Source organism: Condylura cristata, unplaced genomic scaffold (assembly GCF_000260355.1).
Source record: "Condylura cristata isolate star-nosed mole 26May11 unplaced genomic scaffold, ConCri1.0 scaffold00008, whole genome shotgun sequence".
In the NCBI taxonomy this organism is placed as follows: Eukaryota; Metazoa; Chordata; class Mammalia; order Eulipotyphla; family Talpidae; genus Condylura; species Condylura cristata.
Window position 1 is genome coordinate 25,334,721 of NW_004567109.1, and position 19,517 is coordinate 25,354,237.

A 19,517-nucleotide genomic window follows, 5' to 3' on the forward strand; every position below is an offset into this window, starting at 1 on the left:
ACATATTGAAGCCAAGCTGTTTCCTGGGCTGTGTGTCTCCTACCAAAAGTAGGATGTCTGTGCCAACTCCCCAGAGGCCTCTGTCCATTCCAAGGAAGCAAAGGTTAGCAGTCAGAGCCAAATCTGTCACAGCAGGGGACCCGCCCTGGCTGGGTCACCCCTGTCCTCCCAGTGCCCAGGGACTGAAGCTGCTCCAAGATTTCCCTGAGGTCAGCTGGTATCAGCCGCCTGGGCTGCCGCTCAGTGCGCCCTCATGTGGGATTCCTCACCACCATGCCACAGGCCTGAAGGGGTGGCCTATCACCCCTCCCTGAGTCACTCACCCCCTGCACCCAAGGGTGCTGCAGAACTTGGGCGGCACTCAGTCTCTGCTTTGCATCTCGAACCAGAAGCTTGGAGATGAGATCTTTGGCTTCCTTGGAGATATGTGCCCAGTCCTTGTCAGGAAACTCATACTTGCCTTCTTGGATGCTCTCAAACAGCTTGTTCTAGGTAAAGAAGATTCCTCCTGAGCCCCCCTGTGCCACTGGGCAGGTCACCCAAAGCCCAGCTGGCCTCCACCAACGCTGCAGCTCATGGCTTGGCTTCCCAGACACCCAGCCGCAAATTATGGCCCAAATCATCAAACCATACGCCATACCCATGGAGGGCAGCGGGCAGGCTACTGGAAAGTGAGTGAGGCGTTAGGACTCCCAACTAGAGAACAAAGCCCGCAGCCTTGGCTCTTCCTGCTGGGCCCACCGCAAAGGGCCTGGCCTCCTCCCAGGTCTCATCTCCCACCATGGACTTTATCCTGCTCTTCCTGCACACATCAGCTGTTGACGTCTCTATGTCTTTGCTGTTCCTTCTAGTATTACTTTTTTTTTAAGATTTATTTTTTTTTAAGTAGTAATTTTTCTTGTAATTCTCTCTCTCTTTTTTAAAGATTTATTTATTTATACTGGGATACAGGCCAGTGGCACAGGGGGCTAGAGGATTCACCAAGAGAGAGTGGGGAGCAGAACTGGCAGATCTACTGAAATATGCTGCTGAGGGAGCAGCAGGCGGGTCAGGAGAAGTCTGCTGCGCCATGTGGGTCACATCCCTGGCCAGGGATCAAACTCATGCTGAAGCAGCTGCCTCCAGCTGCCTCTAACTTTGTATGCTGTGCTTTAACCGGGTGCACCACAAGGGAGGGCCCCCTTCTTGTATTTCTCAGCTCTCCCTCCTGGGGCAAGACTCTCCTTTCTACTCTGCGCAGGCGTGCTCCTCCCTGGACAGATAGATGAGTGGAGGGCACGGTCACTGCAACTTTGTGGCTGTCCTCTGACAGCAAAGGGAAGTGGTACCCTAAACCCCTTCCAGATTAGGAACAATTCCCAGTCCTGTCTGGCACTGAACAACCTCACCCCTCCTGTCCTCTCCCCCCCAAGCAGCTCTATGCAGTAGGCCCAGGGGCTGCACTCACCTGGCACACCCGGCAGACCTCTCCCCGGTCCCAGCCACAGTCAGCCCCACAGTGGCCTACAAAGGGGGGGTAGCCACTCAGCATGATGTAGAGGACCACGCCCAGGCTCCACAGGTCACAGCGCTTGTCGTAAAAAGTAGCCTCATCCCTGAAGACTTCCACCACCTCAGGGGCCATGTATTCTGCAGAACCGCACTGTAGAGGTCAGGGTTGGGGAGGGGGAAATAACAGAGAAGAGTAAGGCTTAGTCACAGGGGAGGGTGTGGCAAAGAACAGAATGGAACAAGACTTGAACAAGGGAATGGCACTGCAGAGGAAGTTGTGGGAAGGCCAGTCGGAGGCTGCCTGTTGCCCCAAGGCACTCGGGGAAGTTGGGCTGGCGCAATATTGAGTCCTATGATTCCCCACAATTGGTGATCTTATCTTGTCCAGGCCTTCTCCAGCAGCGGAGACCCTGGGTCAGAAGCTCTAGGAGTCCGTCCCTGCCCCAGTTCTTGGTAAACAGAGGCTTACTGTTCAGGTACACCAGCACACCAGTGTATAGCTCTGGAGGGAGCTCTGCGGAGACCCGATTCCAGAAAGCAAGGTTTCTTAAAGTGAAGTTCTGCTAAGTTTCCCTGCTAGCTCAGAGCAAGAAAGCATATGAATTTCAATTTAAGAGACTGTCAAAGTGAGGGGAGTTCTCAGAACAAACCTAATCTCCCACTCTTCCCACTTAGCGATGGGGAACACGAAGGCCTGCCTACGATGGAACAGGGTTGGCCCAGGCACGTCAGTGGAAGAGCCAGGACCAGAACCCAGGACACTTTCCTTCCACCCTTGCAGATGAGAAAATTCAATCTTGTTGCTCACCAATTCCTTATTTCAGACTCACCAAGAGATAGTCTCCTCCCCCGACTCCCCAACTCATGTGATGGGAGGACGGAAAGTGGAGAAAAGACATTTTCTTTGTTACTGGCAATTAGAGTTAATAACTGAGAACAACACAGCTCAGTATAAAAGCTGATACAGAAACATTTCTAATCATGTTGTTCAGAAGAAAACACAATATGGGCATATTTAAATGCATGCCTTAAGTAAAGGTTATTAGCAAAATTTATTTATGAAGCATACGAATCTCAAAGAATCGTAATTATAATATGTGGAGCATGTACATGAGATGTCTGTCTGAGCGTGAAGTATGAGCTCAAAGCTGTACCGGACTGGAGCAAAGGTAACTTAGCAGAGCCATCCTGCAGGCGTGGAGCCTGGGAACTCATTCTCACCACAGGACCACACGCTGGCCTCCACACAGGGGACACGCCACAAGTCTGGCCATGGAGAGGAGCTTGGAGCTGCCTGCATGCCCGGACGTGAAAGGCAGGCCTGGGAGCAGGGTCTGTCTTCACCTGGCCGGGAGTCAGAGCTCAGCTTGTTCTCAGAGGCAGTTTGGCTCATCATTGGCAGAAGACGTCCCCCCGTCTACAAGCTCTAATGTCAGTGTCACTAGCAATGAACCTCTTAGGGGGAAAGGTTTACCACATAAAGCAGTGAGTCAAATAACTCAGGTAGGAGGAAGAGATGAAGATTCACTTGATTTTCCTTTTCTAGCCCTCGGTTCTGGGCTCCATAGTTGGGTCAGGGCTGCTCTAAATGCACAAGAGCCCAGAAGAAAGCGGCCCCGCAGGCCCAGCTATACATACTGGGGTAGTCAGCTCGGGCGTGGTGATGGGGGTGCAGGAGTTGTTCAGTTTCACCCCACTACCCAAGTCAAAGTCACAGATCTTCACTGGAGACACCTGAAAAAGAAAACAGAAAACAAAGATTGCAAATAAAAGAAACAAAGATTGCTTAAGGAGCCCAGCATGACTCTGGGGCTCAGGGCTGCAAACTTATCTTGACTATAATCACCTGAGGGTTTATCCTAAGTCCTCCACATACATACCCTTTACTTCCTAAACTGTGCAAACTCATGGTGTCAGTCTGCTGTGAATTTAGTGTGAAACGCTGCGAACTTATGGAAGCTTGCTCACCAACAACTCATAAGTCAGAGAAATTAATACATATTCCTGGAGGTGCATGCCTAGCCCATTTGCAGAAGCAAGAGAACCTGAGTAAAAGCCCTGACCATCTCAGGTGGCTTAGTGTGACCGACTCATTCTGGCTTGTCTGCTTGCATTTTGTGGGTTTAAGCACGGAGAGTCCTGTGGTCCAGGAAGCCCCTTGGTCACAGGCAACCTGGGATGGCGGCTCAGCCAAGGTGACATCAACCCAGCAGAAGCCCCCCAGAACTGGCTGTGTGCTGCCTGCAGACAGCAAGATTCACCTCTGGAGCCAACAGGAGGGCAGTTTGTGCTCACAGTGAGTCAAACATGCCGGTTCTGTGAGTCCCAGCTTAGCCATTTACCTGCTGGGGAAGCCTGCACAAGTCTTTCAATTACTCTTTCTTCCCTTCCTCCCTCCTCTCCTCCTTACTCTTTCTGACATTCTTTCTCTTTTTTTACACCTAGCTTCTCTTTAAAATAAAATTTGGCAAAATATCAATATACATAACATAAAATACACTCTATCTTCACCATTTGTGGTGTACAACTCAGTGGCACTGATTACAATCACACTATTGTATAACTCTTACCACTGCCTGTTTCCAAAACTTTCTATCACTCCAGATAGAAACCCCGTATCCCTGAAGCAACAACCACCCCCCCCACCCCAGCCCCAGTAACATCTAATCAACTTTCCACCTCTATAAATGTGCCTGTTCCAGAGATTTCATACAACATTTGTCCTTCTGTGTGGGGCTTTTTTTCACATAGCACACTGTTTTCAAGGTTCATCCATATTGTAGCTTGTAGCAGAACTTCATTTTGTTTTATGGCTGAATAATGTTCCATTGTGTGGTTCCACCACATTTTGTTTATCCATTCATCTGTTGATGGACATGGGTTATTTCTAGCCTTTGGCTATTGTGATTCACGTTGCAGTGAACACTGGTGTTTAAGTCTGTTTTCAAGTCTTCTGGGTATATACACAGGTGTGGGATTGCTCAGTGACATAGAATACTGCGTTTATTTTTTTTGAGGAATTGCCAGCATATCTCCATAGCCGTTGCACCATTTTATGTTCCCACCAGCGATGTACAAAGGTTCTAATTTCTCCACATCCTTATTAACACTTATTATTTTGTTTTTCTAATTAAAATCAATCTAGTAGGTATGAAGTGGTATCTCATTGTGGTTTTGATTTGCATTTCCCTAATGACTAAGGATGTCAAACATCTTTTCATATGATTGTCATTTGGGTATCTTCTGAAGAAATGTTTATTCAAGTCCTTTGTTTTTTTATTATTATTTTAAAGATTTATTTATTTATGCATACAAGAACTGGGGTACAGGCCAGAGATGGGGTGGGTGAGAGGATTCATCAGACACAGAGTGGGGAGCAGAATAGGCAGATCAACGAAGTACATTGCTGAGAGGAGCAGTGGGTGGGTCAGGAGAGGTCTGCTGCACCATGTGGGTCACCACTAGGGCAGGCATTGAACTCGCAGTGAAACGGCCACGACTTGGCTTATCTTTGTAGTGCAGCCCTCCAACACGCTCACCACCAGGGCGGGCCGGGACTGCCTTAGTTTTAATATTTTTCTACAACTGGCCAGTTGAGTGACTTCAGAAACATTTCTTAACCCACGTGAACTTCAGTTTCCTCATCCATAAGAGGAAGGTGATAAGCATAACACTGAAGGTGACCCACATGGCGCAGCAGACCTCTCCTGACCCGCCCGCTGCTCCCCTCAGCAGTGTACTTCATCCATCTGCCTGTTCTGCTCCTCACGCTGACTCTGGTGAATCCTCTCACTGCCCCTACTTCTCTGGCCTGTACCCCAGTTCTGTATGCATAAATAAATAAATCTTTTAAAAAATAAAGATGTTATTGAGGCATATGTCATGTAGTGTTTTGCCCACCTTTTCTTCTAGACATTTTATGGTTTCGGGCCTTATGTCTAGGTCTTCAATCCACTTCGAGTTGGCTTGTGTGCATGGTGCGAGGTAGTAGTCTAGCTTCAGTTTTTTGTACACAGCAGCCCAGTTTTCCCAGCACCATTTATCGAGCACTTTCTTTGTTCCATTGCATATTCTTTGCTCCTTTGTCAAAGATTATCTGTCCATAAATATGTGGGTTTATATCTGGGTTTCAAAAAAGATAAACTTATGCCATTTGAAGCAACATAGATGAAGCTGGAAGGGATTATGCTCAGTGAAATAAATCAAAAGGAAAAAAATCAGATGGTTTCACTTATAGGAGGAACATAGGGAAACCATACAAGGGATTGGAAAAATAAAAAGACAAAACTAGCAGGGAAACTATAGATTAAGGCATTCATCAGGCTAGGGGCATCAGGAAAAGGCAAAGGAGAGGGGAAAAACAGGAGGGAGGAGCACAAGACTCTATAGTGAGGGCTCACAGTGCCTTGGTGGTGGGAATTCTATGGGGACAACACCTGAGAGGAAAAATCAAACATGAACAATGATGTAAAAATAAATAAATAAACATGGCAAAAAAAGTGTTTTCTTATGAATAGGTCACTTTGAAAACAAGCTCTTCCTAAGAACCTGCTTCCTAATTATTACTTCTGGTGGTGGACACCATCTGGCACATATACCACAACAAAAACATCATTTATAGGCAGAGATTTGTTTTCTATAAGGTTGAGTTATTGTTTGTGACTCACATCAACTGCTCTAGGTAAGAAAGGGAACCAGACAAGCTTTGGGGACTTGATCCTCTGAATATTCAGGGAGTGGGACTAGAAAACATGCATTTTATGAGGGTCTCCTACATTTTAGAAACTCTCCCACTTAAGCCCATCACGCTGCTGCTAAAGAGCAGAGGAGGGACAAGGATTAGCCCTACTCGGAATGTAGAAACACTATACATCAGACATAATGTTCCCATGTATTATTCCCATATTGTTCAGTCAAGTTGGTCACTGAGGCTAAGAACTGCTCATGGCCTAACACTGAAAGCAGAGGCGGCTTCCCTGCATTGGTGTAAACTGTAACATCCCAAATCAGGCCCCATGTACCTTTTCTGGAGATTCACATAATATATTTTCTGGCTTCAGATCACGGTGAGCAATGCCTGAGAGGAAAAAAGAGCAAAGAAATGGTTAACATATGCACATAATTATCAAACATTCCACACACAATTAATTTTTTCCAAATGCTGTTGTTCGCAGATTAATTCCCAATTATGGTACATTAAAAAATCAACGAGCTGCAGGAGGCAGAAGGAACCAGAGACACAAACCAAAAGCATAGTTGATTCTGCAAGTTCTTGAAGCAGAAGCTTTAGAAGTCTGGCAGGGATAAGAAGGCTAAATGAATCCCAGCCAGTCTACCTTTCAGGAATGACAATGAAGAACAAGAAAGCCTAATACGATGACAGAGCAAAGAGCTCTGCAAATAGCAATGCTTGGAACAGCAATGCAGAAATAATTAGTGCCTTGTTTGAGAGCATCTCAGGGGGCTGAGGCTGCTCTACCTCATTTCTTCTTGTGTGGCCGATTTAAAAAAAGATGCCTTCAGTGGGACTCCCTGAATGTTCAGAGGATCAAGTCCCCAACGCGTGTCTGATTCCCGTTCTCACCTGCTCTGCAAGACCAGGACATTCCTGCCAGAGCTCAGCAAGGACTTTTTTGCCCTGACAGTGCTGCTCTTAAGAGAGGCCTCTTCTGGTTTTGGCCAGATCTCTGAAGGAGCCTGCCAACAGCAGCTTACCTTCTGAGGTGTCTAAAGGCTGCTGACCTGGCTAAGAAGGCACTTGGGGTAAATTCACTTTCTAGACCAAGACAGGGAAATAGAACCAACTCATAGGGTCATTCATGGTGATCCCCTGGCAGACACAGGGACTCATAGGGTCATGGCAATCCACTGGCAGACACAGGGACTCATAGGGTCATGGCGATCCCCTGGCAGACATAGGAACCGCCAATTCCTTTTTCCTCCTGCAGAATGTACATCTCAGAGACAGCAGGGCTGGAAGACTGAGTAAAAGTCAAACAGCTACTGCCGGCGAGCAGTAAGGGTTTCTTGGGCTAACAGGAAAAGCAGTCTGTTTTATGAAAACTCCCTTGATCAACTTCTCAGGCAGCCCTCCCATCCCCTACAAGAGGCAGAGGTCCAGTCCACCTGAGGCACTTCACTAGAGAGGAAAACCTGAGCTCCAGCAGCTAAGTAACTTCATCAGTCACCTAATTGAATGAGAACCCAGAGCAACTCAGCCCAGGCTGCACAAATTGAGTCAGGCTACAGCTCGCCGCACTAAAAGTGAAAGATATTTTCCATTACAGCAAGTGCTCCCACAGAAGGATCACGAGCCACACATGGCGCCTTACTCTCCAAATAGGTGCCGGTGGCCCAGTCGGCTCCAGCCGGAGAACTGAGAGCCACGCTGTAATAATGGGCCTGCCTCTGCGAGCACACCAGCCATCGAGCCCTTCTGGTTCATTTCCCAGAGGTTGAGCTGCAGTGTGTCCAGTATTTAAAAGTATGGAACTTGTTTCAGGGCTGACCCATTCTTGCCCAATTCATCTTCCCAGAGTGAAGTTATTTAGAAAACAGCCAAGTTCGGCTAGAAATCGTTTTTCATCCCCTCCAACTTCTAGTCACACGGGCAGCTGGCCAGCTAGATGTTAACAAGCACTTCAGAACTCCTAAGACACGACCAGCCTCATTCCCTTTAGTGCATTATTGTAAAAAAAAAAAAAAAAAAAAAACGCCTTTACCCCCCTCCAAGGTATGGATCTTGTAAAAAGTGTGACCCAGTTTTGCAATCTACAGAAGCAGCTTGGGGAGCAGTTGTAAATCTTTGTCAGGCAGGTGTTACCTACATGCATCCCAGCTTTCAGAAACAGAACTACTGCTATTCATCATGCTGTGGGAAGCAGGCACCCCCTTCTAGGAATTTTCATCCCATGTGCAAGTCAGGCCCCCAACATGGGCGCTGTCAGGACGGAGCTCTCTTTTCAGCCACTGGGGGACACAAGATGGAACCAGAGAACCTGAACCCCCTGCCGCATGCACCAGCCTGCACCGTGGGGCTGGCCCAGATGGGACGCATGGGCGGTCCTGAGCACACTCACCCAGGGTGGCTGCCAGTGTCCACAGCTGAGTAGGGGACAGAGCTCAGTTCCCCGTCCCTACCCCTACCAGGTAGGATGCTTTACTTTAAGGGAATTTATATAAGGAGTCAAAATGTTTTCTGCCTGGTGGGGAAGAGGGTGGGGGAGATGACGTTACTGAAGCACTACTATGTGGCGGGCACTCTGTGCCAGCCATGCTAACCACAGCCAATACCTGAGTAAGAGGCACACAAGGATAAACGGCTTAGACAGAGCCTCGCACATCACAAGGGTGTTGTGTGACCACATAAGTGTTAACTGTTGCTGATGATGTTACTATCGCTCTTAACTCTCATAACTATGGAGCAGGCATTATTATTCTTTTTAAATAATAGAATAGCTTATTTTTACATCATTTTGTGCATTTTTCCATCTCAGTTATAATCCCTGTGAGCTTCCCATTACCAAATCACCCTTATGCCATCACCATAGTTAAGTGTGCTCCCTCCCCACCCCCATTTTTGATCCCATTCCCCACTCCACCCCTGTAAAATGTCTCTGGTACATAGTTGTTCATTATTATTATTATTATTATTTTCTCCCCTTGTCCTTTATACTCTGGAATAGACATTATTCTCCAGAGCAGGCATTATGACTGAATAAGCACACAGCTGGTAAAAAGGTGAAGCCAGAATTCATTTTTTCCCTGGCACGGCTATTGGGTGAGTTAAAAAAAAAATGCACGGAACAGTCCGACATATTTATAAAAATGTAAATGTATCTAACTTGCAAAAAGATTTAATTTACCGTACAAATGCATATATAATCAGTTCTGGATAAGAGACTGCAAACCTAAGTGTAGCTCAAACAAGAGCAGCTTGCTAGCTAGCATCATGATGTCCAACAGACATCGCAAACTTTACCATGTGGGTAGAAAAATGCATTTACTACTTATTGTGAACAAGCTATGAAACTACATATATACCATCATGTCAATTTTGAGAAAGGAGATAAAGGTGAGTATTTTAAAAGGCTGGGAGGAATAACACCCAAGTAGTTCTGTTAGCAAAGTCCCATTATGCACAAGCTTACAGTCCTCACTTGGTAAGGAAAATGAGACAGGTGGATATGCACACATGCACCCATAGCTTGTTCAACACAAGCTTTATTCATTCTCCTACCTGACCTTTCTCCTGTATTTCTCCCCTGCTTATTAGCTCCATGTGTAGCCACCATCAACACCACCCTGCCCTTCCCTCTGTCTCATGGGTGATCTGCCAGCTGCACCAGTCCCTCCCCTGTGGGCCCCTGAAGCTGGCCAGCCCGACCCGCCCAGCAAGACAGAGGCTTGGCTCACCCTTGGTGTGCAGGAAGTCAAGGGCTGCAGCAACGTCCCGGACCACACGGCTGGCTTCTCGTTCATTGAAGTGCTTCTGCTTCTGGATGTGGGTTAGGATGGAGCCTGCAGAGCAGAGGGCACAGGAATGCCTCTTCTGGCTCTAGGCAGTATGACTTCTCGAGGCCAGGCATTCACAAGTTTGGGATGGGGCCTTAGATTATTCATCTCTAAGTGTCCAGCACCAAGTGTGGTACCTGGCACGGAAGTGGTACCAGCACAAAACTGTACTGAACAGATCTGGACTGCTATCTTCTGCTAGCTATCTGGTATCAGCTATGAAGAACACAGTAGGGAGAGAGAACAACTATTTGAATGACCAAATAATACAAATGTCACTGGGCCATATTTGAATTCTGAAATTAAAAAGAACTAAAAGTGAATCCATGTGGGGCTGGGGAATCCTAGGAACTTCTCCTCCTTTGCATCTGATCTTAGATGCACACAACAGAACAAATTTCAAAACTGAAACACGACAACCTCACTAAACATGTAAGAATCTAGAAAATGGGAAAAAGCTGTTTCTCCTCAACTTTCTCATATTATTGTTACTATGGTAACAATGGGTAACATTTATTGGATAGTTATTATGTGCTAAGTACTAAGTAATACTCTAAATAGATTATCTTATCTTTACAACTGTACAAAATACAGTTATCCTTATTTTATAGATGGAGAGCCTGAAGCCATGAATGGCTAAGCAACTTGCTCAAGAACACATACCAGTAAGCGGTGGCAAAAGGATTCAAGCTCATTAACTCTGGCCTCAGTGAAGATGCCCCCTCAGCAGGCCCTGATTGCTGGGGGTGGGGGGTGGGGTGGTAGTGGGGAGGAAGGTTGCCTTGAGCCAACCACAAGTGGGACTATATTCTAAGCGATAAGTGCCTAGATAACCCCAGTGGCATCTAACATTCAGACACATATTCACAACCCTACTGCCACTGTGTTGGGTGCAGGCAGACACAGGAGAGAACATATGGCTCATTCTGTGTGGCCTTTGCTCACTACTAGAAGTCAGGGTTCTTATCTTTGGATCCTAGAAATGGCACCCGCTTACTTATTGTCTCTGGTTCTTGACCTGGGAAGCAGATGAAAGATCTTTCATGTGCCATATTAAATAATCAAAGGCCCCAATGAACTAAGGAGCGCATGGGGGAAAATAGGCTCCTGGCTAGGTCTCAGGCTTGCTTGACTCTAGTGTGTCTCTCGTTTCCTGCATCCCCAATTGGTTTAAAAATGTTAAAGGCTAATGCCACTGTATTAGTGCCCACCTGAAACTATACAAAGGATTTCACATTATCTATCTTATTTCATCTTCACAGAGACCTAAGGAGGTAGGTGCTATAATTATCCTGTTACAGATAAGAACACTGTTTAGAAAGGCTACATACTTGCCCAAGGTCACACAGTTAGCTTTACTGGTTTCTAAAACATGCTCTCCACCAAGCCACTCTGCGGCCCTCCCTCCACTCAGTCTCAGACATTCTCCTTAATATTTACCTTGCAAACATGTCCTAGGGGTTGGGTGAGTAATGAGGAGGAAAGCAACTTTAATATCCCACCCCAGTGATTATGTATGTGGGGGTGACAGTAGAGGTGGTATGGGGAATGGTAGCTTTCCATCTGCAGGATGGAACAGTCGCAGGCTTCCTTTCTACTCTGTGTCCTAAACAATAGGACCCTCTTCTTCTCTGGTGAGCATTTCTGGAGTTCACAATGCACGCAGGAGCTTCTGGCCCATAATTAATTTAGTTAAATAGTGAACACACCACAACAATGGATTGATAAATTGATGACTAAATGTATTTCTGTATGAGCCCTGTTAAAATGAGAAGGTATTTGTAGAATGCCTACACAGGTGACATTCTAAGCTATGCAAAATGCTAATTATCATCCTTCCCTCCGGCCTCCCTTCTCCCAAATCAAGGGCAGTTTTAAGTCCTTCATCCTTTTTATTAGCTTGACTCGTTTTAGAAGTCTCTGGGATTCATGATGGATGATCTCCACCCTGGGTCTTAATCAGAAGTCCAAACACATACTCAACAGTAAATACCTCCTTGCAATTTCTCAAAGACCAAGTAAAACCTTGTATCATCTTCAAAGAACTCAATCAGCTCCAAAATGTTCCTTAAGTAGGAGAAAATAGGAGGAAGGGGAGAAACAGTATTAGATATTAAAGCTTAGAAATATGCAATGAAAATATACAACACCCTATAGCAGGGCAGAAAACAACCTGGAATCAAAATGCTTATTAAAGACCCGTGTTTGAGAAGTAGCCAGTGGTGTTAGCAAGATTCAGGTCACCTTATCTTTCCATAATGTTTGGTCTCTGGTGTTTTCACCAAGTCCGTGCTGTCAAACCCCAACCCTAAAACCCACTAGGTAGAGTTATAAAAAAGTCTCGGTCACATTAAACTGAATAAAATCTGCAGCCGACTGGAAGCAATTGCGGCTAATAACACTGAATAGTAGGTGTGTGTCCTGGAGGCAAGCAGCAAATAATTACTTGCCCTCCCTCTTGCCCATAAATCACGGGGCAGTATTTACATTGCCTGGAGAAAATGGAAACATCTGTCAAATAGACTTGGGGCCTAACGTGGGCACCGCTAGACCCTAACTGCTAAGCGCTGCTTAATGAAACAGCCGCGTTCTGGCCACCACAGCACTTGTGGCCTTCCCCCGTGAGCACTCTCTGTCTGCCTGAGCATTACTGTGCTCTGCCAACAAGGTCGTCTTGTAACTCAGTAGGGAAGTCACCAGCCTGGATATTGGAGGTGTTGGGGGCTTTTTTCTTTTAAAGAATGAAATAAACCAAGTAGAGTCTCTAATGCTGAACTCAGAAGCTGCAGGGTTGAAAATAAAAATCTGTCCCTCATAAAAAAATGCTGACCACTTTGGGAGACACCAGGCTTTTACTATTGTGAAGGCGTCCAAATAAGATGGCCAAAATGGCCTAATTTGAAAGAAGCTTGTAGAGGCACTGCCTGGAGTTAAATCAACAGCGGGGCCCCATCCTCCAAGCTTAATGACAAAGCCATCAATACCGGGCAGGGCCACTGGCTCCCTGCTGACCCTTCTGTGGAGGTAGAGGGAGCGGGAAGCAGAGTCTTAGAGGTGACCCTGATTTAAAGCCTCAGTGGGAGAGCCACTCATTTGGAGCTGGGGGTGAGCAGACTAAGAGGGGGCTAACACTACCTTGGCCCAGTTACTGGGCACAGGGTGTTACACACGATTTTCTGACTGCAGTAGCTGCACGTATGTAGATGTTCTAGGGACAGAAAACAGCAAATACTTTTAAAGGTTCTTATCATTGTCTCCTATTAGTTGAAAACAGTTCTAAAAGATTTCTACCAGGTAATACTTAGTCTCATTTCCAGAGGTACTTGAAAGAAAGAAAACCCCATTCTGCCTCCCAGACAGACACCAATTCAGATTCCTCGCTCTTCTAACTTGCCTGAATTGTTGATGCTTGCAGTGTCTCAGCCTAAAGAGTTTTTTTGCTGCTGCTGCTGCTGCTTTTTCCATCTCCCTCTCTCACACTGAAAGATGAAAGGAGCTATATGCATCGGGTGGGGGAAGAGTCAGAAATAACCTTTTCTGTGTCCAAGCGTCCCCTCAGAGAAGCACAAGTTACCCGACACTGTACTCACTCATTTCCTTGACACTGATAGAGGGTCTCCACCTCTCGAAATACCCTGCTTCGGCTGTGCCCTGCTTGTTTTTCGATGATCTGTGGGAAGAATAAAATCGGTCATACACACTCATCTGACCTCAAGTACCCCCCAGCAGGGGCCCTCTGGGAGAATACATGGCCAAATTCAGGCCAATCCAGCTGCAAACATAAGTCTGGACTAGGCCTGCGTGACATGGGGCACTGCGGCTCTCAGCAGAGCAGCAGACTGTCCTGAGGGCTTTCTGATCTGTTTACTCTGAAGGGCTACAGGGAAAACTCAGGATCAGATTATCTTGAAATTCCTTCCCAACACTGAGACTCTAGGATCTATCAGATGGATGCTGGTAGGGAAGACCTAGTAAGACCGAGAATTGGGCAGTCATGGGGAGAAGTAGCCTGTCTCTAGAGAGCTTTCATAGAACAGGAAAGACATGGACAGAACTTCTAATACCAAAGAATTGTCAAGTCAGGGTTCCGTGTTTGCCCAAAGAAGCCAGAGGGCAAGGAGCAAGGTTTTTCTCTCGTGATTCGACTTTGAAGAAAAGGCCTATCATTCATAAATGTATTCAGATCTTTGAAAGGCAATTTATATTTTTTAAATGTGGTTTTTACCATACTGAGGCATATTTTAAAAATTAATTATAATTTATACTAATCTGTTTCCAAAAAGGAATTGAGATTTATATATTCACATATATTTTATGTTTCTTATCATTTAATGGTATATATATATATATATATATATATACACACACACACACACACACAACATACACACACATATTTTTATCCTATGAAGCAACAACTTCAGCAAAAAGGAACACAGATCAACAGAAATGTTCTCCTTGTAAGTCCACAGCTAGGACTATGGCCACTTGGTTAAAAGTGCTTCTTTCAGGAGCTGAAATTTGGCTGTGCTTTGACCTGGTGGATTTGAAACAGCATGAGCTGTCCCCTTGGAGTCTAGTTCAGTGGTTTCCACTATGGTGGGCATCAGAATCACCCGGAGAACTTGGTGAAAATAGACTTCAAGCTCTACTGAGCGTCACCCCCACCTCTAAAATGAAGATAATAATACCCACCTTTCCACTGTTTCATGCAGTGGTTTTGAAGACGAAGATAAAGTGAACTGGTAAGAGCAGAAACATTTTACAGATTACAAAGTGCTATATTCGACAGCAAGAAACCTGGGTCTCTGGGCTGTTAGCGTTCCAGGTAATTCTGATACACATGAGAAGTTTAAAACTGCTCTGTATCTGGGACTCTCAAACTTCCGTGATTAACAGAATCATCCAGTGAGCTTGTTAAAATTCATATTCCGGGGCCCACCCCAGTTTCTGATTCAGTGGGTTTGGGATAGGGCCAGATTACTAGTATCTCTAATCCATCGCCAGGCGATGCTGCTGCTGCTGTACAGGGGCCCACCCTTCGAGAACCACTGCGGTAGCTCCACCCCTTCTTCCACGGGGAGTTCGCAGATGTGAACACAGAGGGGCCAAGTGGGCCACTCCACGCCGTGCAGCCAGAAGCTGACCCCAGCTGGGTGCTGAGTCCTCATTATCTCAGTTCTATACATCATTTGTATAACACTTTGTAATCTGTAAAATGCTTCCACTTTATCTTCATCTACAAAAGCACTGCATGAAACAGGGAAGGTGGGTATTATCTTCATTTTAGAGATGTGGGAACTAAGGCTCAAGTCAGTGATTGCCCAAAGTAGTTTGTCCAAACACACATTCAGGTAGGCGTTCTAATGCCAAATCTGGTTGTCTAGTCCCTGAAGCTGACTTCCCAGAATAATAAACTGCAGCTTACCCTGAGCCAGGTATTTTATACATATTAACTTATTTAAAACCCACAAAAATACTATCTAGGGACTATTATGCCTGTTTTACAGATGAGGAAACTCAAGGACAGAGAGATTAAATACATTAACTTGTCCAATGTTACACAGTAAATAAATACAGAAACCAAGATTTGAACTCAGTGAATGTAGCTTTGAAATGCTCATTCTTTTTTTATAATTCACGTTCTTCTTTTTTAAAAATTTTAATATAATAGTTTATTTTTACATAATTTCGTGCCTTTTCCCATCTCAGTTGTAATCCCCGTGGGCTTCCCATCAAGTCACCCGTGTGCCATCACCATAGTACAGTGTACTTCCCTCTCCCCCATTTTTGATCCCATTCCCCACTCCACCTCCGTAAAATGTCTCTGCTATATAGTTGTTCTTTATTATTATCTCCTCCCCCGCCCTGAGTCCTTTATGGAACACTCATTTTTTTTGCCACTGTATTAAGAAATACTAAATCTATCTGGTTTAGGATGAGCTAGGACTGATCATTTTCAAAGTGAAGCCTGGAGTCCAGATGAGACACTCACTTTGACAGCATATTCTTTGCCATTCTGCAGGCTCACTGCACCTTGGACTTTGGCATAGGCTCCCTCTCCAAGCAATTCGGAGGTCAGCGTGTACACATCTGGAGTCAAAACGGATGAGAGGGATAACAAGGTGAGTCACCCCTTTGCAAGCTAAGACAGAAAGAGTTTCTGTCACTCAGCTTCCCCTGGCTGACAGCACAGGCACAAGGCCTCTTAGAAGGAAGGCCACCAGCTCCCGCAGCCCATCTCAGAACCCTGCTTTTCAACAACCAGACCACAGGGTCTGGTTCCTCATTTTAGAAACAAGGCCCATGGAAGGGTTTCAACTTGGCACACACATCCCGAGCACTTACCATGTGCCAGACTGCAGGGCAGCCTCATACTAGGGACAGAATGAGAAATAAAGCACAGTCCTACCTTTGAGGGTCACAGTTCAGTGGGGGAAGACAGATACATATACAGGTGACCCCAGAATAAACCAGGCTGGGGTAGTACTACCACAGAGGGATAAGACACAGTACAAACAGCAAGGGGTGGGAGAGGTTACATCTCTTCATGGAACCTGGGGGATCATGATAGGATATGATTAGTTGAGCTCTGTACCAGGCATTGGTGACATAGTGGGGACAAAGCACCATTTATTTTTTGGCACATTCAAATGAGGCCACTGGAGATTTTAAAGAAGTTTCTAGAAATCAACCACAGGAAACAAGAGATGGAAGATACAAACAGTAGCTTTGAGGTTTTTAGGGTATTGAGTCAGAGAGGTTTTAACAGAGTACTTGGTCTGGGTTGAAAGAACACTGACGTGACCTGTCCAGCCCACAAACAACATGAGCTCTTTGAGTCCCCCCCAAAGGCAGTCACATTTCCACGTGGCCTCGACTGAGCTGACCTCCTTCTCCTCTGGCCTCCATTCTTTAGTGTTTTTCTGTTGAGGTGGTCTAGCTTTTAAACCTACAGACTGAGCAGAGTGCTTTCTAACCATGACATTAGATTTTATCACTCTTTGTCATAAGAAATCCTATAATCGCACAAGTTCTCCTCAAGTAACAGGAAATAAATACTCTCATGTTTATCAAAAAAGAAAGTCCTGTACCTTTGGCCTCTGTACAACTCTTTTTCTCTCTCCCTGCTCCAACTACACTATTTAAATGAAAGACAGAAAGACAAGCAAACGCTGCACTAACTACCTTCTTGGCTCCATCAGTTGGGTCTTGCAGCTGTTTAAAAGAACATAACAACTGTTTGTGAAGCATTTTAAATCGCATGCTCCTCTCACCAATGCAGTATTAGCCTTTGATACTAGTCTTTTACATGGCAGGATAGATTGGTGGTTGGAGGTTCCATATTCCTGGCTCCTAAGAGGTTTGTTATTAGAGTAACTGTACAAAAGAATCCACTCATGGCTGGGGAGTGAAGGGATTTAGGAACTTTACAAGACATACCTTTACAGTGGGGCAGTCACCAGCTAGTCATCCCCCCCAGGCAGTCCTTATCCCGACAGGGTAAAACTGTGGATGATGTGTGAACCTGACCTTGGGAGACAGGTGCTACTGTATTGGAGGAATGACTGGTGGCTTGCTTTTAGACTTAGAAGTATTTGTCTAACTAGGTCTGCATCACCTGAGAAGGCATCCACCCACTAAACCTTAGGGCCACCCACCAGGTGCTTCCCAATTCTGAGCTGTAACATTCCCTCTTGGCGTTTGTGTTTTCCTATCATCTACCTTTCTTGGGGATCTGTTTCCACCTGTTCTTCTCTGACCACACCTGGGGGCACTAAAGGCCCTGCCTCACTGTGCAGGAAGCAACACAACCCGCCTGCAAGGGAAGGGTCCTTTCTGCCAGTAACGGAGAATGAGGCTCCTCCCCCAACTACCACGTTGTGTCCAGTACCTCTCTATCTTATTTTAAGCCCTGACTGCTCTCTTCAGTTTCATACTGCAATGTCTACATGCCAGACATCCATTCTTTACACTCCACTTTTTGCTCCCTAAGCAAACAGGTAGCATAGCTTCTTTCCAGTGACTTGTGCACATTCCTCCCCATGCACTGGCCTCACCAGGGTGAGGGGAAGATGGAAGATAAGAGAAGGTGGCTATTCCTTGACTCAACTGTAAGGGCCCCTGTATGTCCACTCTTGTGTCCTCCACTTCTGACATGAAGCCAAAGACACACAAAAATAAACATTTACTGAGTGAATGCAGAAACCAACTGACCAACCCAATCAATTCATTAGTGAATCTGCAGAAGAGGGACTACGAAGGGAAGTGATTTCAGGTCTCACAATTGAAAAGAAAAAGAGATGAAGGGGATGTCACATCTAGGAGATGAAGGGGATGTCACAGCAGTGCTCAGCGGGAGTGGGTGGTGATTCCCTCACCTATTAGTCCAGCATCAGACCACCACTGAGTCTGATGCCTCCCACAAAGAGTGTTCAAAATGATTGCTAACCCAACATATTGTCCCCCCTAACATGACATATACTCTAAAATACTCTAACTCACACAGTACAAGTAGCTATAATCTCTAAGAGCCAAATCCTGATTATAGGAGACTGAAATTTCACTGCATCATAGCCCACACTCTCCTCCTCTTATAAGCTTTCAGCAGGTCCTCCAGGAAGAGTTGAGGAAGGAGCACTTCATGTTCAAATTTGATAGACTGGTCTTACTGTCCCTGATGAAGTGCTTGGACCGCTCCAAGGAGGCCTGTGTGTCACCTGAGAGCTTCCCCACATTTGTTCTCCCTCTGCCACTCCCTCATGTGGACACTCTGGCCCCTGTCACACAGATAACCATGAGCTGGCTCTGACAGGGTGCACTCAGTGTTCTAGACCCACTGGTTACCAGGGTACTCCTCTCACACCTGGGGAGTCACTGGCTCAGACCTAAGAAGTTGTGTGACCAACCTTCAAACTTTCCTGGCAAGGAGTCAGTGGCCCGGGCTTTCCTTTTCTTCTTTTTCCGCTTGTCGCTGTCTGTAATGGGGAGAGGTTCACTGCTGCCCATCTCTGGGAGAAAAGAGGAGATGTAAGGGAAATAGAATGGCCCTGCTCATGCTATAGATTCACCCAGAAGGGGAGAAGAATGTGTGTGTGTGGGAGGGAGGGGGTTGGAGAGAGTAGGGAGGAGTTTATGCTGATGGTTTTTAAATATCTGCGAAGGGTATTGATTTGTTTTGACCCAGAGGCAAAACTAAAGGCAAAACCATTATAGAAGATCATTAACTGTGGGAAGAAAGTCAGAAAGACAGGGCAGATTAAAAGAAGATAGCAGAAGTCTGCTTTAATCAAGCTCATCAGCACATGGATTTAGCTCTGCCATTGATCAAACAGTGGTGCCCAAACAGAACCCCTGGTATCCAACATGAATCCATGGGCAGAATCCCACCTGTGACACCCTCCAGCTTCAGCACCAGAAAGGAGCCCCAGACAGCTAAGCAAAAGCTTACTGTACGTATCTATCTCCCTCACTGGCTGGAGCAGGGGCCACACAAATAAAACCAGATGCTC

The 19,517-nt window shown here is 45.9% G+C and overlaps 1 protein-coding gene across 5 annotated transcripts in view; it reads right to left on the reverse strand.

Annotated features, from left to right (window-relative positions):
- MKNK1 (MAP kinase interacting serine/threonine kinase 1) overlaps positions 1-19,517 on the reverse strand; it is a 39,927-nt gene that overhangs the window by 3,466 nt on the left and 16,944 nt on the right. For all 5 annotated transcript variants that reach the window (XM_012722528.1, XM_012722527.1, XM_012722524.1 and 2 more), the window contains 9 exons: positions 18,915-19,016; positions 16,001-16,098; positions 13,596-13,675; positions 11,999-12,072; positions 9,907-10,011; positions 6,513-6,568; positions 3,130-3,225; positions 1,448-1,642; positions 324-488 (listed from right to left, as the gene is read on the reverse strand). In XM_012722528.1, coding sequence (XP_012577982.1) covers positions 324-488; positions 1,448-1,642; positions 3,130-3,225; positions 6,513-6,568; positions 9,907-10,011; positions 11,999-12,072; positions 13,596-13,675; positions 16,001-16,098; positions 18,915-19,014 — 969 coding nt within the window. In that variant the 5' untranslated portion in view covers positions 19,015-19,016. The remainder of the gene's footprint in view (positions 1-323; positions 489-1,447; positions 1,643-3,129; positions 3,226-6,512; positions 6,569-9,906; positions 10,012-11,998; positions 12,073-13,595; positions 13,676-16,000; positions 16,099-18,914; positions 19,017-19,517) is intronic.